The 22345-nt window shown below is 46.6% G+C and overlaps 2 protein-coding genes across 2 annotated transcripts; one reads left to right on the forward strand and one right to left on the reverse strand.

The window, feature by feature from the left end:
* The first annotated feature begins 3657 nt into the window (after window positions 1–3657).
* Window positions 3658–11663, forward strand: LOC144100197 (fatty acid synthase-like). The gene is made up of 5 exons (XM_077633212.1): window positions 3658–3980; window positions 5430–5633; window positions 7488–7760; window positions 9740–9842; window positions 11053–11663. The coding sequence occupies exons 1-5, from the start codon at window positions 3669–3671 to the stop codon at window positions 11247–11249; spliced, it is 1089 nt and encodes a 362-aa protein (XP_077489338.1). The 5' UTR covers window positions 3658–3668; the 3' UTR covers window positions 11250–11663.
* Window positions 11664–19274: 7611 nt separating this feature from the next.
* On the reverse strand, window positions 19275–20345 carry LOC144102290 (speckle-type POZ protein B-like). The gene has a single exon (XM_077635593.1). It carries the CDS (start codon window positions 20343–20345, stop codon window positions 19275–19277), a length of 1071 nt encoding a protein of 356 aa, XP_077491719.1.
* Between the last annotated feature and the right edge of the window lie 2000 nt (window positions 20346–22345).

Below are 22345 nucleotides of genomic sequence, written 5' to 3' on the forward strand. Positions count from 1 at the left end.
TTACACCTAAGTATTTAGAGCTTTTAACGGAAGATAAAGTTTGTCCATTGACGGAATAGGGAAATAGGAGGGGTTTTCTTTTGCGTGTTACTGTCATTGTTAATGTTTTCTTCCTGTTTATTTTCATTTGCCACGTTGAGCACCAGTTTTCTATTTGAGCTAGCGAAAAATTTAGTTGAGATTGGTCATTCGAGTTTTTAATTTCTTGATAAATAATACAATCATCAGCAAAAAGTTTTATTTTCACGGGTACTACACTAACAATATCATTAATAAAAACTAGGAAGAAAAGGGGCCCAAGAACAGATCCCTGTGGAACACCCGACTGGACAAACATATAGCTCGAGCACACTCCATCAATCATCTTCCTGTCTACCTTTATTTCTCCTTTGATGCATATAATTGTCTCAGGTGCTGCGGAAAAACGCAAGATTCATACCTGACAATGAGATCAGCACCCAAAGCATGTATACACCGGGCAGAAAGGAACAACACAGCGAATAGGGGAAATTCAAAAATCCGCAAGTGCGCTTTCCCACATATCTTGTAGCCAAGTACAAGATGGCCGACTTCTCTATAAAAAAACTGCGGGGGGTTATAGAACAAGCGCAAAGGGTGTGGGTAGAATCTAAGTAAAGTATTTTGGAAGAATCAAACGAAAACTACTCCTACTTGCTTTGTTTCAGCTGGAAACGCATGGTCGGCGATCTTGTCTCGGGCAACGTTGGTATGCGGGAAAGCGCACTTGCGTAATTTTGAAAATCCCCTATAGTGCACTCTTTCCGACACATAATAAATAACACATCAGAGGAACTAATCACGCCAAACATGCAGAACAGGACTCTCTATTAAAATCAGGATTAAAAGCACGAGGAATATGGACGGTAAACAGTCAAGAAAATGTGTCTTAAGATCGTTCTTAAGACGGCTTTTGATTCCTAACAATTAAAATCAGACTTGTCTGGCAGACTACGTACAGCGACGTTAATTCTCCACGACCGCGTATAGGGTTAAATGAAACTGCAACTACCCTTATTTTAGTAATTCAGTTATGCTAGAGTATTATCTCTATCTTTTGTGTTTCGCGCGCTCCTTTTCTGCGTCTTCGATAGAAGATAAATATCCCTACCTATAGTTATTAGCGGCAATTTTATTAAGCGATGTTGATGCCTCAGTGCATAATAGGGTATGAAATGAGGGATGACGAGGATGCTTAAATAAATGAAAAACAGGTTGGCTCATCTAATAAAATCAAGTTGTGAACGATGACTTCGCTCCTTCGCGAATCCCCGATTCGAGGCCGCCTGAGCCCGGTTATAGAACCTCGGGCAAAAAGGTTGGCGGCCTCGTTTCAGGGATTCCCGGAGTGCGTAGGCACCCATATAAGCTTAACATGGCGGGGTGCGGGTGCATCGGGCGAGCTCAGTACGCCAAAAGCAGGGACGTGGACTCGGCCTCGCGCAAGATTTAGAATTGCAGTCTTAGAATCTGAAAATGTACCCGGCTACGGTGCGCGTGATGACAATTGCGATGGCGGATTCCTCTGCAGCCTCTGGGGCGGTGTCTGGACAGACAGACAAACTTTATTTCGCAAGTGAGTATTAGGCCCTGCTGGGTCCCTGGGCCACTGCGCGGTCCCGCACTGCATCAAGTAGGAGGTCATGTCGGGAAATGACGTCGGCAGTCCGAGCCACCGCAGCAAGCTGCGATGTCGGGTCTGTAGACGTGAGCAGGACCTCCCAGTCCTCCCAGCTCGAAATGGCGTGCTGTGTCTGGGGGGAGGGTCAGCAGGGCAGCCGAAAAGGATGGGGAAAGTGTGGCGTGAGGGTCACCGCATAGGGAACATGCAGGGGATGTGCCACAATAGTGAGATAACAGCTGAGGGGATGACAGAGAGCGGGTCTGGAGGTGTCTGGAGGGAGAGGTGGTGTGAGGAGGGTGGATGAAGAGCAGTCCATCACGGCTGCGGTTGCTTCATCACCCGTACAGGCAGCGTCCACCCATACGGCGCCCGGCTCGGAGCCGTACACTCGGTGGAGTGCGTTCGCACGGGCTCTGCAGCGCTACTCATTGTGGGAGGAATATATATTTCTCAACAGCGGCTTGATAACCAGCTCGGTTAAGGTGTTGAGGAATGCGAAGGAGGGTTGGGTCGTTGGCCGGTATTCTGATTCCGAGGGACTCCAGGATATACCGGCCTGTGGAGATTTGTGCAAGCTTGATGTACGGGGCCTGTTCCACAGTAAGCAACCTCCGGTATCGCACTCCGAGGTCGCCAACTGGCCTTCCACGGTAACTGTACTCCGTCCACGGTAACCACCCTCCAGATAGTTCCCACAGTAAGTAGCTTCCGGTTCCACGTCTCCCTTGTTTTCAATATAGATGTGGAAGATTTTGATAAAAGTTTATTTTTATTTATTTACAACGTAGTGCAGGCTAAGCGCCCAAGCAGGAGTGGCATACAGGTATATAAAATGCAAAATAGCATGAAAGTACAATGTTCAAAACACACCACATTTGGTAGGACAGCGGAAGCGGTTCGCGCCGCCCAGCCCCGCAAAAGCAGCTAACATAGCTGCTCCTGAGAGCCCCAGAAGCGACGCCAGTCCCTCGCCCGTCGCCTCGGAAGGTACATACCAGATGCTGCGAAACCTGAATGCGCAGCAACGACAGATCCTCCTGCAGCAGATCAACCTGGTGTGGGAACGCGGGGAGCTACCGGAGAATTGGCGAACCGCGGTCGTTTGTCCCAATCGAAAGGCAAGGCGCCCGCCTACGGAGCTGAGCGGATACCGGCCAGTGGCATTAACATCGGCGGCAGGTAAGCTCATGGAGCATATGGCGTTACAGCGTCTGAACGAGCGGGCTGCGGAGGCTGATTTGTTTGATGAGCGGCAGACGGGTTTCCGTGGGATGCGGTGCACGGCTGATTCTATATCGGACGTTGTTACAGCGCTGGAGCATGCCAGGGCGGCAGGCCAGGTTGCGCTGCTGCTACTACTGGACGTCTCGGGCGCTTTTGACAACGTTCAGCGCGCACCAATCCTCGCGGTGCATGCTTGAGGGGGCCAGTGTGAGCGGGCGCCTTTTGCGATACGTTCATGGTTTCCTGAGGGGGCGCACCATGCGCGTACGAGTAGGGGGTAAGCTCTCCAAGCCTCGCCCGGTGGACATGGGCGTGCCGCAGGGCTCTGTCCTATCACTATTTCTGTTTAATGTAGCCATGTCGGTAGCCAAGGCCTCACACCGAGTCCCAGTAGAAACAACGAGCTTGTAGTAATGTTTGAAAGCTTAATGTTGTATTTAGTATCGCTTGTTATAATTAAACACTAGGAACAGAATCTAGCGATCGTACTGTGGACAGCGACGTAATAAACTACCGAAAAGCAGTTTCTTATCCATACTGACTAGTTAACCATATGTGTACTCCCGTTGAAAAGCAACACTTGCCCTCAACATGCATATGCGGCCCAAAACGTTCGCATAAACTTAACAATCCTTTAGGTTACGCTTCCTGTGCTCTGTAAAGCACCACAGCTGATGCGCATATATTGAGATATTCAGACATGTTTCAGATCATCATCTCATCCCAACTACACTCCCCTGTGTCGTGATCTGGTAATGACACCAGAGTCTATTCTGTAATCACCTGCGAAACTGAGGCGCCTATGGCAGAACTAAGGCGGTGCGCGATACACGGCCTTCGGGCTGTTAGTGCCCGAGGGTCTCAAACTAAGATCGTGGTTGCAGGGCTATCATGGGAAGAGGCTCAGAAGCGGTGTTCCGACGGAGTGCAACCTGCGTGTCACAACGCGGTGGACTCGGTCACCGTGTCTGGACCAGCCCAGGCCGTGGCCAAGCTGGTCGAAGCGCTCACAGCTGAGAACGTGTTTGCCCGTAAGGTGGACAGCATGGGCGTGGCTTTCCACAGCAAGCTGATAAGCAGCGTGGCTCCGGCTTTAAGAGAAGAGTACAAAAAGGTAAAAACGTAAACTCTCACATCAGCGCTTTAGCATTACGTATTATACAACGCCGTACACACGCATGTGCTCCTTCTTAACTTATTTCTTACGTTTCCACGCTGCTTCATCTTCGAGAAGACTGTTGTCGCCAACGAACTCGACCTTTCACCTTGATGCAGGTAAAACTTCAGCAAGGTGAACATTAGTTGGGCCTGTATCTTACTTCACGAATGCCTTTATTCAATCAGCGATCTTCTCAAAATCCTTCGACTATAGGCAAATTCTAGGAGACATTATTGTCGATAAGAATGCGAGATTTCATTGTTTTCATTGACCAAGTTCTCCCAGGGCCACTGCACCAGTAACGCATTACTAAAGCATCCACCTAGTATGGAGCAGTTACTGGTTGCATTATCTGTAGCGGTAACAAAATATAACCAAAAAAGCATTGAGTTTGTTGTTTTGTAACTCGGCCTAAGCTGGTTACGGTTCTCTATGGAAAATCCCGTTTGCCAATAATATCTTACAAGTCATGACAAACGTCATTCCGCCGCCGCGTTGGCTCAGTGGTTATGGCGCTGGGCTGCTGACTCGAAAGACGCGGGTTCGATCCCGGGTGGACGAATTTTGATAGAGGCGAAATTCTAGAGGCCCGTGTACTGTGCGATGTCAGTGCACGTTCAAGAACCCCAGGTGGTCGAAATTTCTGGAGCCCTTCACTGCGCCGTCCCTCATATCCCGAGTCGCTTTCGGACGTTAAACCTTCATAAACCAAAGCAAACAAACCTCAATCATGAGTAACGGCAATTACTGCCGCCTGGTGAGGATGAAATTTGGCCACTGGGGTGGAGCACGTGACCACCATCTTCTGCACATGCCATAGCTTAAATAGATGAAGCGCACAACTTGCCCTGGAACGTGTTCTACTGCGCATGCCATGTTGTGCCAAAAACAATTCCGGAGCCCTCCACTACGGCACCTCTTTCTTCCTTTCTCCTTTCACTCCCTCCTTTATACCTTCCCTTACGGCGCGGTTCAGGTGTCCAACGACATATGAGACAGATGCTGCGCCATTTCCTTTCCCCAAAAACCGATTTTATTATTATTATTAGTTAAAACTATTGATATATCTTGCACGCTTGTAACTTCTGGAGAAAATCACTCCTCTAAATCTCTGCCACATGGAAGTGCATAAGATCAAAGTACCACGAATCATTTAGCAAAAACGACAACCATGGCTTTGAGTTAGGAGGTTAATACAGTTATGTTCAAACGCATAAAAACAGTTGATGCCATGTTCAGAAGCGTGAAGAGTTCTTGGGCATGTACGCAAGCGCAGTCAGGCGCAGAAGCTTCCTCAATGCTGGCAATCAGTGAAGTAATCAGGTGGTATTGCCGATAACCTCAGAAGCATGTGATTATCGGCACCTACACTTAGTGCACAATGCTTGCTTAACCATGCCACAGGTGCTTCCAGAAGCTAAGCCTCGCACCAAGCGTTGGGTGAGTTCGTCGGTTCCAGAGAGTCGCTGGAACGAGGCCGCCGTCAACCAGTGCTCATCCGACTACTTCGTCAACAACTTCCTGAATCCAGTGCTCTTCTGTGAGGCCCTGCGGCATGTGCCACCGCACGCAATCGTGGTGGAGATTGCGCCCCACTGTCTGCTGCAGGTAGTGTTCGCCTTAATCATAGTAGGCGCTTAGTCATTCTTTAATGATCGGACAGGTTTTGCGAATCCAGCAGTTGTGTACCGTGGAGTTGCCTTGAATATACCTAACATTGTTCTAACTGCATACATAGTTATGTGTAATCATTAGAGGATATTATCCAGCGATTCCTGCTGATCAAATTCGTTGGCTCGTGTGTGATGATTTCTTGGACACTTCTAACTCCTCTGATTGCTAAATTTTTCTTTACGATTGGCAAATAACTACTAGTATAGAAGCAATTTTTGTTGGAATTGGTTTGATATTCCATAAAACTTTGATGACGCTGGACGCCGTGACTTGTAAAAGAGTGTTGCGCATTTTAATTTCGAGGAACGCTTAAATTTGTGGTTTAAATTAGGCTTTCGTTGTTCTGAATTGTTATGCACATTGAAAGCATCGGACGAATTTCTTGTTATCCACGTAACTGACAAAGTCATGTTTTCTCAAAGTAGAAGACTGGGCGAGTTGGTGTGTACTCATACTGAAAAATCAGCGCACACTATACAGGGACGAAGCGCTCGTGTTGTCGTTTCCTTTCTTCGTCCCTGTATTGTGTGCGCTGTTTTTTTCAGTATCATGTTTTCTGTTTTACAAAGTTGCAAGAACGCTTTCTCAGGCCCGTGAAAAGACGAACGCATGATCTGCTCATTTTTTTCAATAACCTTCAGCAAGATTTCGGCTTTATTACGAGCACAAAAACCTCAGTTCGCATGGCTCTCGGCCACATTTTTACCAAAACTCTGCTGCCGCGGGACGGAATTGTATAGGCGGCTCAGTTTGTAAAGAAGTGCCATGGAAATCTACCAGTTTACCTGATGATGTCATTCTTCACTGCGATTATGTACCCAAAAATCGTCAGTCTACGAAATAATTTCATGCGTGATCTGCACTTGACCACCCTTCAAATGCGGCATTTCAAGTGTAATAGATAATTTTTCATCTTCGATCCGCTTTGCTAACATACATACGGCAACGGTACAAATGACAAGAGGCCGAGGTTGAGCAGCACAGAAACTGGCCTGGGGGATGTCAAAAATCTTCAGGACGGCAGCCCCTCTTGCTTATTCCATACTTTATGTAGATTTTCTTACGGTTGTGAGCACTGAACTCACACAAAATAAGTCAATTCAAGTTTCTGATTACTTTCCAACTTTAGTTGACTAGTTCGAGGTTATTTGCAAGGCGTTTTGAACGCGTTGCGTTGAAAATAGAAAGCGACTACTGTGGCAATGACTATTGCAATCCTTTCTTTTTTCTTTCCTACGATCGGTCAGCCACCGCTCGGATAGAAGAGTCGATGACTGAGTTATTCGTATCCACGAGCCGTGATGTTACAAATGCCAGAAACCGAATACAGAAAGATAAAAGATCGAACCCAGAAGACGATCCTTAGAAAATGCGGCCGCCACACCTGTGTACCTCTTTTCTTGAGTCATTTTTTGCTATCTGTCGTCTATCGCTCGCGCCTTTTGTTGCCGAAACTGGCGTCAGGCATCGCTGCCAGGCTATTCGTCGTGACGTCACAAAGGTAAGCAAAATTAACAAAGGAGAAGACGCGCACCCCGAAAAGAACTGCGGAAAATACGATCCTACAGTCCGTGATGTCATTTTACCCGGTTCATTATTTCGCAGTTCTGTGTTGGTCACCCATGCTTTGGATAGCGGAAACCAATGATGGTAGGCTCTTAGTCCTGGCTTTAAGGGTGACGTGTACCAAGTAATCGCGGCACAAGCATTGTTGATAGCATTATTCATTGAAGATTATATTGCTTCTCACGGCCTTTATTTGGACTGCCACCCTGTCTATGTCTACAGTCTGTCCTAGGACGCGGTACAGGCGCTCGGGCCAGTGTCGTGGGCCTCATGAAACGCAACGTGGACAACCTGTCCTTCTTCCTGAGCTCCCTGGGAAAGCTGCACACCCTGGGCGTTCAGATGGACCTTTCGCCACTGTACCCACCGGTTCCTTGGCCCGTGCCCCGGGGCACTCCAAGCATCGGCCACCTGGTAGCCTGGGACCATTCACAGCGCTGGGGCGTCGTCGGATGGAAGGACTGCATTACCTTGCCGGAGGGACGCGACCTCTTTGTGGGTATTGCCGAACCGCAAGTAGAACTCTGGGCTCGTCTAACAGAGCGACTACAAACACGTACAAGCGCACAAAGACACGAAGTAGGAGACTGAGACACCACGGGCGCTTGCTTCCAACTGAAAACTTTATTGACAGAGACACACATTAAATCGACCTTGCTGCATGACGTCATCTGACCGCGCTACCGACCTCAGTTGGCCACACTCAGAAAATTAATTTCTTTGGCTGTCAGTGCACCAGATGGTGCGCTGACGCATGACACACCCACTTTCCTAATCAGATCTTTTTGTGCGCTTGTACGTGTTTGCAATGCACCAACTCGCCCAACAGTCCGTGCTCCAGAGCGACTAGTCTTCTTAAGTTTTGAATGCAAGAGTATCGTCGACCGCGTTGATTCCGATATGCTGCTGATAAGTGATAAGCGCGGCGCAATAAGCAAAAAATAAGAAACAAATGTATTTTAAAAAGAAAACAGCTAATATATATATATATATATATATATATATATATATATATATATATATATATATATATATATATCGCTATTTTGCCTGAAATTAATTTTACTTCTGTATACAAAAGTATTCCTTCTCTTTTTTTTTACTTATGAGGAATCACTTGCGCTCAAGCCCTTCATGCCGTTGTGTGTTCCTGGCTACCCCCTATTCACGTAATTGTAGCTACCCTAAATGTGTTGCCAAGAGCATGCATCTTCCACGGACAACCACACAGGGGTTTTTCGACCAAACCTCTATTTCTGCCTTCTCACGCGATCCCAAAACCAGGAAGCCTATTCAATGTGATCAGGTGCACGGGGTGCGTGTGGAAGTGGCTTATTTCGTTAAACAAAGAAAGTGTACGAATTGTAGATAAAATAAAAGAACAAAGAAAGCGCATGCAGAAAAGTAGAGAACAAACTGGGTAACAAGTCGAAGTCACTAAGAGATTCCTGCAGCGTCATTTTCCCTCGAGAAATGTTTTTCTTTTTTGTACCTGGACGACTTAAACTCTGCAGGCAATCCTAAGCTGTCTGCTTAGGTGCAGTAATGCGAAAACATTTCTCTTACTGCTGCCGATTATGTTGCTGCGTGTTCGTTTCTTTATGGCTTTGCCGTTTGTAAGTCGCGTGTTCGCCCTAACCCCAGTTATACCATATCCGAAGACGTGGGTCCAGTTGCCAGAGCGTCTAGTAAGAATATCAAAGCAATAATTAATTTATTCATTAATGTTTTATTCAATTCGACTTAATTACCGATGAATGCGTGAGGTGATTCAATAATGGAATGAATTGAAACCATTACGTCAATTCGTTTGTTGGTGGCTTAATTGATTATGATTAACACGAATTGTTATTTATTTATTTCAGTCATTAACTCATTCATCAATTAGATTAAATTATCAATTATTTGTCGACTAATTGAATAAATCAACTAATCATAACCACCAAACGGTATATTAAATGGGTGATTAATTATTTCGCTCAGTTAATTAATACTCAATACACCGTTTTGGTGATTTATATATTCGTTCATGCTATTACATAATTATTTATCGAACTGTTCTATTAACTCTCTCTATAATGGATGATTGACAGTTCACCACACTCAACAGGTTCTGTACACGCCACTCATAAGACAAGAAATGCTTCCGCATTAAAAGGCTTTTTTTTTTCTTTTTCAAGCGATGTTTATTGCCTCAGGGCATAGAGGTTATGAAATGAGAGATGAGGAAGATGCTTAAATAAATGAAAAAAGGTGGGATGATCTAATGAAATCAAGTAGTGAACGATGATATGGACCCTGTGTCCAGGCAATATAGGAATGCGGATTGTGCGGTGAGAGACCCACCGCCACCAGGTGCCGAATTCTCGTCGGCTTCAGCGTCGGGCAAACCCACAACAGGTGGTGGATATCCGCCTCACAGTCTAAAAGGCTTTTCTTTATGACTGCAAGTGCATGCTTCTGCTTTCTTTCAGAGTGAAACTGTCATCCGTAATGATGTCCAAGAGGTAGACGAAGACTCCACGTCTGAAAATAATCCCGAGGAAGCGCTTCTCCATTCTGTGGCACGAATTCTTGGTACGTACCAGCTGTTTCAGAGTATTCTTAGCTCCATGCTCAGCTTTTCGCTCCGTCATCGGAGTCTGCAGCGCCGTCCACAGCGGGCATTGTAAGAAGGCGATAAAGACGAATCACCAGGCGTTCTTCATCGCTGATCACCCGCGCACTTGTCCTTAACCACCCTCAACCACCTATGTCACAGAAACTGAGTTGCCCAATTCTTTAGGTCATCCTATGTTCGCCGCATGCAATTTGCAATACAAGCAGTCACCGCCTGGTTATGGTCTGGTTATGGTTATGGCGGATCCTGTCCAATCTGCCCTAGCTGCTCTGTGTGCTTGTGGTCTGTGCAAGATCAGTGTATCTCCTATACAAATTGAGTAATGTTTACAATGCATTAGATCTTACCTCGTTCCATAGTCGTTGCGCCGCCAGCGTCGACCTTATGACGGCTAGAATAGCCCAGAACTGAACATCATACGAAATAAAAGCCCGATAGATGTGAAATGAGAAAAGTGGGCGCCGAGCGACCGCCAGAGAGGCTTGGAAACCAATCTACTCTTGGTAGAAAACAAAATAAAACAGACGGGATAAATAATTGGTAAGCTCCTAGTGTAGGTATCGAATACGCCAGACTCAGCGCTGCTTTGGTAGTGTAGAAGCACTAGGCATTGTTATTTAATCGATCCTATAAAACGTCCTACCGCAAGCAGGGACAAACCACGACAAAGTATGGGTGCCGTCTTTCTAGTGGCCTCTCCCTATTTGCGCTAAACTTTTTAAAAGATCGATATGCACCAACCGGCCCAAGAAGAAAAATGAATGAGGATTATTTCACTCAAGCTAGAAAATGCGGCTACTCGCAGATAATTCTGCAGGCATTAATGTTCGGTTCAATGCTCACTAACCACGTACTCCTATGCTGATCTCCCCTGTTCTACCTTCGCAGTGGTGTTCTTTATTACAGCAAAACAAAATTCAATGCCGCATTCACTGTACAAAATACTTAGTGTTAAAACAAGAAAACTGCCTCGCTTTAATTGTTTTAGAAAGATTGGGCCGGCAAGCAAAAAATTCTCTAAAGCGTCGACTGCAGGACAGGCATCTTCTAATCCCTTTCTGTTAAATGGAATGCACTTTACAGCACATGAGATTTTTTGTTGTGTCTTAGCAGAAGCCTCAGTTTGCAGCATTTAATAAATTACTGTTTTTCGTTGACGTACCGCAGGCTTCGAGGACCCGTCGTCGATAAACCCTACCATCAGTCTCGTGGACCTTGGCATGGACTCCGGGATGGGCGTCGAAGTTTTGCACGCGATCGAGCGATTCTGTGGAGTCGTGCTGTGCATGCAGGAGGTTCAGCGATGCACTATTAACACGTTGCTAGAGATCAGTGGCCGCACCGGTACCCGCCTGGCAGCCTGAAAAAGCAGGGAACAAGTTTAGGTTCCACGAACATCGCCACGCACCCTGCCTTCCTTGAAATAACTCTAACCAATTCTTGTGACGTTTGCTGAGAGTGCGATGATGAGGGCATCGGAGAACTGGAGTTTTTTTATTGCTAATGCACACCATTGTTACATCTCACATGCAATAAAGGCGGCCAATAAGCAGATTGTACGGTAACCAGGTAGCCTCTGCTTTTTTTACGGCGGCGAATAAATAAGCGATTACTATGCATGGTTTCAAGGACGACAAAGGGCGGCCAGTCTCGTACGCTTTTCGGGGCACAGAAACACTTTATCATACTATGGTATATCGTTAAACGCTCCTAGATGCCGTCACGATCTGAATACTTCGCAATGAACGCTTAATGGGTGATGAACAACCTAAGCATTGCTGATTGACTGCAAGATTGAATTCAGTCAGCAAACTCTTTACTCTCTTTACGTCCCCATAAATATGTGAGCGTTATACATTGCTAGCTACCGGCAGCAGACATTTACGAGATGCATGCTCTCATAGAAACAAGTATTGCAGGCCTGCCTCGCATCCCGTCGCAATAGAGGATATGATATGCTATGCAAGGCCCTTCATATCTTTAGGCATTGCAGACAATTGGTTCACGTGACAGTTGCGCAATAATCTCTTTTCCGCGCAATAAATTACTTCCGATAATGCACCTCCCGCTGTAGCAGCACCATGTTTTCCCCCAACTATCAGCGGGTGGCGGTAGCCATGTGGTTTCAGCAGCTGTTGAAACAGCTATCTGCTACCGGAGTCTGCGAACGTTCTTTTATTTTTCATGCCGCATGCTGCTTCAGGTCCTACAAAACCTGACTCTGTGGCTTAACGAAAATAAAAGTTTCAGTTCGAACAATGGCAAGGATGCGAAAAAAGGCACGGTCCCTACAATACCGCCACTAAGAACGTTTATTTCGATGCAGCCTTCGTTCTAATATCTGCTTCTAATGAATTCCACGTGATGTCGCACATACCCGTCCAAGAATTATTCCTTAAAATTAAGAAGCATTCAAGCTGCGCTGTCAGACCAGATTTTTTTTAAGGCGACAACATTAAAACGGACGTTCTGAAGGAAAACCCGTGCGCGTTGTACCACAAATTCAGGATCGGTCAACAGAGTTTGTGGTACAACGCGCACGGGTTTTCCTTCAGAACGTCCATTTTAATGTTGTCGCCTTAAAAAAAAATCAGGATCGGTCAACAGAGTTTACTGATCCGGAGTTCCCGGGTTCGAACCCGACCGCGGCGGCTGCGTTTTTATGGAGGAAAAACGCTAAGGCGCCCGTGTGCTGTGCGATGTCAGTGCACGTTAAAGATCCCCAGGTGGTCGAAATTATTCCGGAGCCCTCCACTACGACACCTCTCTCTTCCTTTCTTCTTTCACTCCCTCCTTTATCCCTTCCCTTACGGCGCGGTCCAGGTGTCCAACGATATATGAGACAGATACTGCGCCATTTCCTTTCCCCCCAAAACCAATTATTATTATCAACAGAGTTCGTGACGTCACACCACAATCAACCAACGACAGGGAGACACCGCTCATCAGTTGTCAAGGCGGATGAGCGGTTGGCGCAGTGCCAGATGCGCTGCAGTCATGACATGTGAAAAGTTGCAACTGCTCCGTGGTTGGTGCGCCGAGTCATATGACAGGGTTCTTGAAGTGGCTGTCAAGGTAGAGGAGCTTCTCAGTCGAGTCAGCAGTTGGTTTGTGTAAAAAGGAAAAGGCTCCACAATTATTCGTGTGTAGCGTAACGGTGCGTGTGGTGTTGTGAGGGAAGGCTAATTTACTTTGAACATGATCGCGTTCGGCTTCATGGGGGTCGATTCGGAGTTAGAAATTTTTTTTTTTTTTTTGCTATCAAGTACCGCTCGACAACTCCGCGTTCGGTTCTATACTTCGAAATTTTTGAGGAACGCTTCATTCTTCAGAATCAGCGTGCAACCGAAACGATCCATCGATGTCTGAACGAGAAGTTAAAGGGGGGTACCTATTCTTGAGCGCACTACCAGGAAGTAGTTTCATTGTAAAACTGAATATATCCCCTTTTATGGCGCCGTCCCGGTCTCTCCAAGGATGCTCGAAAGCAAGTCGGACTCATGGGTGGGCAATCAAGACGAAAAGAAGTAATGCACTCCGAAATATTTTATATGGTTTATCGCAAATCCACCGAGGAGCGAACACACACGGCTGCACAACAGGGTTAACAGTGATACGTGCTTATAGCATTGATAGAAGTGCGGAGCTAGACAGAAATGCAACAGTGGAGGATTCCCAGTGAAGGAAGCAGGTTTTGCTCTATTAAGATGTGCTTGCAACTTTTGCTGTGTTTCTGCACAAGCGTTCACTTCGCACTTCGCTTTCTGTGCCGATGGGAGGCGGAGACGGGGCATTCACACATACTCCGTGCTTACCTGGCGTCATGTTGTGTGCCTCAAGTATCTGGCATGCTATCGCTTTACTCTGCACAGATTGTGTCTTCCTTTCAACTGCGATATGTAGCTCGTAATTGCGAGTGCATTGTCAAAGAAATAAAACAGGAGTTAGACTCTGCGCCTACAACTTATTAAAAGCGAATTATAGCTTCGCGTTTCCGGCAAGCTGAGAGTAAGTACTTCATTCCAAGCTTTCAGCACGTGGCGATCTTTGCTTGATCAACGACCTCATTGTGCCTTGCGTCACCGTTTCTACGACTCTGCCATCTTTTGGAATGTCACATCACGGCGACACTGTCCTCCATATAATGGTGTTTCCATCGCCGCTTGCACCAAACAGGCTTGGCAGCAGCACATCAGGCACAGTACTCAGCAATCCAATTTGCTTCATTGAGCATGTTAGTGACTACTTATCTGCCTATTGCTATCCTAGCAGCAACCAATTTTTTTTTGTTCCCGCTGCTCTGCCCACTGCGTATAAGGAATGTGTTAGCGACATTTACTTTCCAAGAAGATCTTTTAAATTGTGGTGATATCGAATAAGAACCAGGCCTAGACGTGTCAGAAAAGAAAATGCTCTAGCAGCTTATTTTTTGTCAGAACACCCTGACCTCGTCTGTCTGTGACATTCTCGCAAAACAGAGCACTTTTGAAGAAGAGGTCGATGGCCTGACAGTAAGAATCAAAGGTTTTTGAAGATGAGTTAGCAACTATCATTGCTTTGTACACGCAATGATACAGATCGCATCGAAAGTTAGTGATATGTATCGCTGACATCGGCATCATGAAAAATTATGGAGTAGATAATTCACATATATATGGTTTCTCAGATGAGCGCAAGGTTCTTCATATGTTCTGATACATAGTTTCAGGCGCGGGTTTCCTACGAGCGCTCATTTACTGACACAGTGTGCGACTTCGCACAGTCTATAAATGGAGGTAAACAAACGGACGCTATAATCATGACACTTCGAAAAACATACGACAAGGTATGTGATAACAAGTAATGCACAAATTAGGATTAATAAAAACGACCAGACACAATGATCATAGCCCACCAATTCGTCACCTTAAACAACACTTCTACACCCGTGCCCAGTTTTAGTCTTGCACCCCCCCCCCCCCCAGGGACTCATTTTGAGACCAATTTTGTTTCTGTTATTTCTTTTTGACATTGTGGCTGGCCTTTCAGTCCGCGTGAAGCTTTACGCAGACGACTTTATTTTATACGAAGAGGTCTCTTCAGTTCACGATCGTCATCAACAGAAGCCTGACTACACCCACTGCAGAGCAAAGGCCTCCCCCATGTTTCTTCAATTAACCCTGTCTTTTGCCAGTTGCGCCCACATACGCGGGTTAATGACATCCTATTCGAAATCAAGAAGAAGAAATCGCGTTAGGCAGGGCATGTAGTGCGAAGGCAAGATAACCGCTGGTCCTTAAGGGTAACGGAGTGGATTCCAAAAGAAGGCAAGCGTAGCAGGGGGTGTCAGAAGTTGGCGATCAGATGCGTCTAAATAACGACCTGACGAAGGCCGTTTCTAATGTCTATTAATTCTGAAAAAAAAAGCCTTTGAATATTACACACAGGGACGGGCCTCTTCATTTGTGCATCATGCTGACAACATATCATTGCCTGAAGTAACACAGTACAAATTTTTGAATCTGTAGGTAGGTAGGTTGGTGACAACTGTAATGATTCAGGAAATAACCAAGTGATGAGGGCGGGGGGGGAGAGGAATCAGGACGACGACGGGCCTTCGGGCCGCTCTAGATGGCCGAGCACTTTTGTGCTCGGGCGACCCCTTCGGCCCAGCACACTGTCAGAAGCTACATCTCCGGCAGCGAGCTGCGCAGAGCAGCCTCCCATGGCTCCTGGTGTCCTGACCTTTGCCACGAGGGACTGGATTTGTTCGGGCAGGTCAGAAAGGTGTGACTAAAGTCGGCTCTGGTGATAGGACACAAGTGGCAGTGAGGAGAGGTTTTACCGCGGGTTATAACTGAGAGAAGGAAAGAAAGAGCTTGAGACTGTGGCCGTTTGAAATCTGCGCCACAAAACCTGGTCGCTTTTTGGAATAGGTATATGCGGGTAAATAGCCATCTTTCGTCGACGAAATACATACATACTGTCGTAGCATATTCTCTGTGTTAGCTGTTTTCTTGAGCGCTCACTGAAGTCATCAACGCCTAGTGTTCCTCTTTTAGCCTACAATTCACTTATTCACCCGTTCGTGAAATATGCCGCAATTATGTGGGACTCTTTCCTTTTAACCAAAATTAATTAACGTGAACGAATGCAGCATAAGGTACCTAGGTTTGTTTTAATTCATACGGCTGTACACCTTGTCAGCGAGCAGTGGATTATGCCCAGTGACTGCGAACAATCATGTCTTCTGATTAAAATTTCTCTTCCAGCTCATAAACGGTCATTATAAGGTGAATACTGGCCAATTGTTAGCCCATTCCTCAGGTTATAACACGAAATGAAGGAATGTTCTAACATTAACCCCTTTGGACGCACGGAATAACTGTTTTAAATATTCATATTTTTTCCAAGGCCAAATACTGACTGGAATAACCTTAACAGCGAGTTGCTACCGAGAATTATTTACTAATGTTTGAAAACTTCCAGCAGATGTTAAGAATTTGAGTCTATTTATATGCTTGTATGTTTGATGTGTATAGCCACCCTGCTATGATCTTGTTGTAGATCGCTGTATCAAAATAAAAAAAATCAAATCGCCACCTTGGGACATGATGGCGTTTTGATTTACCTAACGCAGTGCTCTTTACCTGAACAATAGGCGCTGCAGTTTTTGGCACACATTCGCTTATTCCCTTGGTCTCGCAGCATTTTGTTTTCGCAGTATCCATCGCCTCTGACGTACAAGCTGGCCCACGGTAACTGAACCGTGTAAGCATGTCTTGTCAATAGACTTCGTTCCCGTTCATCGTTTGGTTCCAGCGGTACATTACGAGCCAATGAACTAAAACAAAATCACCAGACGTATTGAGAAATTTCGAGGTGGAGGCCAAGCCTGCATTTCTGCGACAAAACCCACGAAAATTCCACGGATTACGTGTACTTCTTTCATAAGCCGCGCGGAGATCGGAGGGCTCTTATGCGTTCGCACGGAGCACCAGTTACTGCCCCATTTTCCGCACTTCGGAAGTGAACCGGTGACGTCACGATAACCGCGGCGCCAACAACCATTATATGAGGGTGCAGAACCGTGAAGATGAGTATTGTGTATGAAAGATTCTTCATGAGCGGGGCAGTGGCCAATTTACGTCGGATTCAGCCGCGGAGGTTCCCGTGTTTAATGTTCGCTGTTTAGAAACAAAAGGCAAAACATTGCTGCATGCTCGTTGCTTTGTACTCATACATTGCCGGAAGTCGTTAACGGCCGACAAACTAATGTTAACGCTTCCAGAAACGCAGCCAATCAGAGGCCATTCTGCGTGAGAATCTACGCAGTAAACATTAAATGCTCATGCGGGGCGTTGTCAACAGGATCCAGATAATTTCAGAGTTTATAAGTTCATATAACTCACTGCCATTCGAATTTCTTCCTAGCGAAAATTAATACACAAAAGTTTCACGATGCCAGCGCTTCAAAGATGCCTTCAGTTTCGACCTTTCGGCACGGTATTTGGAGCGCGTTTAACACATAATTTGTTCTGCGCCATATTTCAGCATGTTCTGCGATGTTGTCTGCGAAACTCTTACTTTTCTGTCGCGAGTACGAGCCGATGTGGCACAGCTTTTTCATTTGGCGGAACCGCAGAAACAGAGCGGAGATGATATAAACAGCTATGTGAGGCAGGATAACTCTATCGCATGCTCATGACGGCACTGAATAAGCAGTAAGCTTATTGTCAACGTAAGCTTATTGGCAGGAGGGTCAATGAAGACCCTCCTGGAAGAATCTTTGCAAACGGGGCAGTCGTCACCACTTTGTTGCATGCCACCACCGGAAAAGGCACAACGCTTCCATGCTTAATAAAGGCGAAAGAAGAGTACTGGTTCACGTACGCCGAATAACAGGCACCTTCACATGGTGGTCAGTAAGCATATCATCCAGCTAGAACCCTACAGTCGGATGCAACTTAAGACTGCAGCGTGTTTTCCTCCCTCAAAGGACCCCCTTCCAGCCAGTGGCGTCGGCCGATTCTGATGACCCTGCTAACGTGACAAAGCAGGGAGTGGTAGATAAAAGGGGATAATCCCTCCTCTCTGAGATCAGGGACAGTTCCCTCTTTTCGTTGTGGTGCCGCTCCCGGCATTGTCACGCTAGCACGGGCCAGGAGAATTGGCCGACGGCACTGGCTGGAAGAGGATCCCTTGACGGTGCAAAGTCGCTGCGTTCTTGAGTTGTACCCTAGTATAGTTGAGCTCACTTGGAAATTCACCCTCATCCGTCATGTCTTCTAAGAGCGCAGGTAGGTCTCATGCGGTACGGGGGTTACAGAAGGGGCAGAGAACGGAAAGTTAATAGCCGCAATTCTGCCAATAAAGCAATGCAGCTAGGTTTTGTTTCAAGAAATACTCCACACTATCGCAAGTCTTTAAAAAAATTGCCTTGAAAAGCTCGTATCAAACCAAACTTAATTTATATTGGCCACACAACTGCTTCAACTGTGGTAGTGACTGCTGCGGAAGGTTCTGCGAAGGGCGCTACCGAAAACAGTGCAAGAAGTATATCCCGACATAGTAAACCGTCGTACAGTTGCGTACATAAGTAAACGGAGCACGCTGTTCCCTTCTAATGTAACCATGCTTTCTCAATCCGAAACGAAGAAACACTTTTTTTCATGAGAAAGCGCACTGACTTCCACTACCATTATGCGCTTACCACAGCTAATAATAATAATAATTGGTTTTGGGGGAAAGGAAATGGCGCAGTATCTATCTCATATATCGTTGGACACCTGAACCGCGCCGTAGGGGAAGGGACAAAGGAGGGAGTGAAAAAAGAAAGAAGTGTCGTAGTGGAGGGCTCCGGAATAATTTCGACCACCTTGGGATCTTTAAAGTGCACTGACATCGCACAGCACGCGGGCGCCTTAGGGTTTTGCCTTCATAAAATCGCAGCCGCCGCGTTCGGGTTCGAGCCCGGGAACCCCGGATCAGTAGCCGAGCGCCCTAACCACTGAGCCACCGCGGCGGACTTGTGCGAGCCACCATAGCTGCCAATTACAATTAGGCAACACATGAAAAATGTTGGGCAGCAATAGGCTGCTCCGTTTACTTTTGTCCCCACTTGTACGTTTAGAACACCGGTAAATTTTGCAATAGACGAAGACAGGCGCAATTTTGCTTTTCATTTTCTAGGTCTGGTTTTTTCCAAAAAAGAAAACAGCAGAGGTAGACATCTAGGAGCATGATGAGAACGCAAGCGAAGCAGTGCTAAGGCGAGTCCAGAAGCAAAGCTCTAAACCATGCTGCCAGTTCAGAAGAAAAGGTAGGAAACAACACCATTCCTTCAGGTCTTGGGGACTCACTCCAACAGTAGCAGTAGACAGGACCTCAGCGTCTGCCAGTTCGTCTTTTCAGACGGTTCTCCGTCGTTTAGCTGGGGGCATGCCCGAATTGTTGCAGCGAGCGCAAAGCTCACGGACGACATCTGCCGCTAAGTCGGCGTGGTACATCATGAGTGCATTCCAACCGGCCGTTTCAGTGACTTCACTGCCGTGGGCACAGATAAAGTCAATGGCACTGCGGCGGAGCACGCCGGCGTTATGGCGGTCGGCGAGGATGAGTGTAGATGTGGCATTGTCGACGTCCATGCTTTCGATGAGGGCCCGTTCGCACAAGTCCTGGAGTGTCCGTAGGCCGTACTTGTCAGACGCTACAAGCAGAGAGTCCGCCATGTCGCGTAGTTTCCGAGTACGCCCGGTGTAGATGAAGAAGAGCAGCTCACCGAACACATCGTAGTCAATGTCCGAAACCACGACCTCCTTTTCCTGAGCTTCCAGCAATTGGTGGCTAAGCATTGCTCGAAATACGGGCGACCGGGAGGCCAGGATCGCCTTGTGTACGCGGTACGCGCCTCCGCCGACCTTAATGGTGATATCGGAATGGCTTACGCTGTCATGTAGCCAGTGGAGGTCCTCGGAGAGCCGGGACTGGAGTACTATGGCGCTGCCGCTCCTGCGACTTTCAGGCGTGCTGACGTAGCCGTCAATGACTGTCACCACACAACGTATCGCCAGGTCACCTTCCCTCAAACTGTGACAACTGGTACACTCCAGGGCGCTTCTGGGGATGAATTTATCGAAACCCCAGCCCCCTCTATGCCTGGAGAAGGGTTTGAGGCTTGTACGTTTTGCGTTCTGTTCCTCATCGGCTGCATCGATGACGCAAAATACAGCCTCAGCAAGTACGTCGTAGGCGCCTGTATAAAACAAGAACAGAGACAGATATTGTTCGTTCATATCGAACGTGCGCTGCCTAATCTTGAGGTACCATTTATCGCCGCCTTCCTGTTCTGAGGGAAACGGTGAGCTGTAGATTCCGTCAGTCATCTGTTGCGAGAACAAGTGGATGTCTTTTATGACCCAGAGAAAAGAGAGCTTCTCAGTTTTGGGTTCAGTTACGCAGTCGATCTCCATTGAGGACATTGTGGCTAAGCTTAGGGCAGTCGTCGGAAGCTTCTCAGAAGCCCTGCTTACCGCGTGTCTGTAGAACCGGGTGGCTTACTGCAACCGCCCTAGTAAACCGCAGTCCTCAGCCACGGTCTACTTCTCGAAGGAATCCGGACGGCAAGGCTTGTCTGCCGGTTGTTGTTGTTGTTGTTGTGTCTGCCGGTTCTTCTTCTTCTTCTTCTTCTTCTCCTCAAGTAATATGGCACATACCCACGTGGGGGGATTGGCCAAGGTATAGGGTAGAATGCCAATGAAGCATTTGCGCGGGGAAGGAAACGTCAGAAGACTGAATCAAGATAAAAAAAAATTGGGAAAAATAAAATGAATTCAAGAGGTATGAGTCATCCGGAATAGAATCAATCTAGCCTTTTTGGACATGCGAAAGAATTTTGTGTATAGCTAACAGGATAATCGATTAGTTGCACTTATGTAATCGTGAAGGTAGCCGCATACACTGCTTAACGGGAATCCCTTGGCACTCGCACCGAACGATAGAAGAACTGTAAGAGACAGAGGCAGTCCTAGTCTCGAAAGAGGAACCTCCAGATATTGCTTTCTCTGAACCGCGAACCGCCGGCAAGAGAGGAGAAAATGATCGATTGATTCAACTTGCCCACATGATACACAAAGGTTTGTCGCAGCGAACCCGCACCTGCATAAGTACAAGTTTAAGTGAGGGATTCTACATCGCAGGAGCGTCATGGACACTTCACAAAGCCTTGACTTACACCACCGGATATTCCATGGGTACTTTAGGTGTTGAAAGTCCACGGTATTCAGCAACGGATCACTCAAAGTGGCTGAAATATGTTGGAACCGCTGGAAACGTGAAGCTGCTAACAGAATGAGGTGAGGGACGGGATATATTACAGGTGCGCTGAGAGCTGACCTTGCCAATAAATCAGCCACCTCGTTAAAATAGACGCCTGAATGCCCAGGTACCCAGACCGCGCAGGGGTGCCGTTTCGTTTTCCACTTCTTCAGCAACGATCTCGTTCCTCCAAACCCCCGGGATAGGTTCTTTTGTTTTATTCAAACTGGAGTGAATAAACATTTTCTACAACAAAGGACATCAGGTTGTTCTCTTCGTTGTGCATTCGAAAATACCGCCCAAGAAAATATTGGCCTCCCGACGCACAATAAAAAAACTAGGTTATCTGCCTCACATACGAGACGGAAAAGAAAGTTGAAGAGCTTTTAATGAGTACTTGAGGAGAAGAAGAAGAAAAAGAGTTATTTAAAACATGACATTGACGGCAAAATAGCCCCATCTAAGAACTGTGTTTTGTAGCGATTTTGTTCCGCATTCGTTGCTTTGGCCGCACTATCAATAGTAGCTGTCTCCTGTGATGTCAGGAACTGTGTGTATTTGCGGCGTAAACGCGATCATAGCTGTCTCAGATGAAGCGGTTTAATAGCAGTGACGTCACGGCAAGCTTTCTTGTATCTAAAGAAATTTTATAATGAGGCAATTTAAATTAACTAAAAGAAAAAGCCTCTGCCAACACCGCGTATTTGTATAGCAGGCTAAGCCAATTTAAAACAAAAGAATATGGCTGTAAGCCAAATAAGAATTTTTAGAAATAAAATTATTGTAATAATACAGGCAATGGTCTGAGATGCCCGCTCGCTACAAAGGGCGCGACCATCCGATCATAGTCATCAAGAGCACGACACTAACGCGGGCCAAATGCAAGGCAAGCACAGCATTGGGAGTGTCGCGGAGGTTGTGGGAAAATGAGGAACCAAGACGTTTAATGGATAGAATAAATGGAGGTTAGTTGGGTCGGCCCTCAATCCAGAGAACTATTGCGCGTTGCCATCGCTCTTGCCCGGTTCATCAGCCATGCTGGTCTTCCGGAAATGAGCAAGTTAGCAACGCCTCCTAGTCCTCAGTTAGAGGGTTGTTGATTTCTCGGAATATCTGTATTGCTCTGGCGTTCCCATGCCATGTGGTATAAGTTACCTACTTCACC

The sequence above is a fragment of the Amblyomma americanum genome, chromosome 8, assembly GCF_052857255.1.
Source record: "Amblyomma americanum isolate KBUSLIRL-KWMA chromosome 8, ASM5285725v1, whole genome shotgun sequence".
Taxonomy (NCBI): domain Eukaryota; kingdom Metazoa; phylum Arthropoda; class Arachnida; order Ixodida; family Ixodidae; genus Amblyomma; species Amblyomma americanum.

Bases quoted from the DNA above. Each gene is read 5' to 3' on its own strand.
- LOC144100197 (XM_077633212.1), top strand. From the start codon at position 3,669: ATGGCAGAACTAAGGCGGTGCGCGATACACGGCCTTCGGGCTGTTAGT. The intron at 3,981-5,429 runs GTAAAAACGTAA...ACCATGCCACAG, and splicing joins TAAGAGAAGAGTACAAAAAG to GTGCTTCCAGAAGCTAAGCC. The intron at 7,761-9,739 runs GTGGGTATTGCC...GCTTTCTTTCAG, and splicing joins CGGAGGGACGCGACCTCTTT to AGTGAAACTGTCATCCGTAA.
- LOC144102290 (XM_077635593.1), bottom strand. From the start codon at position 20,345: ATGTCCTCAATGGAGATCGACTGCGTAACTGAACCCAAAACTGAGAAG.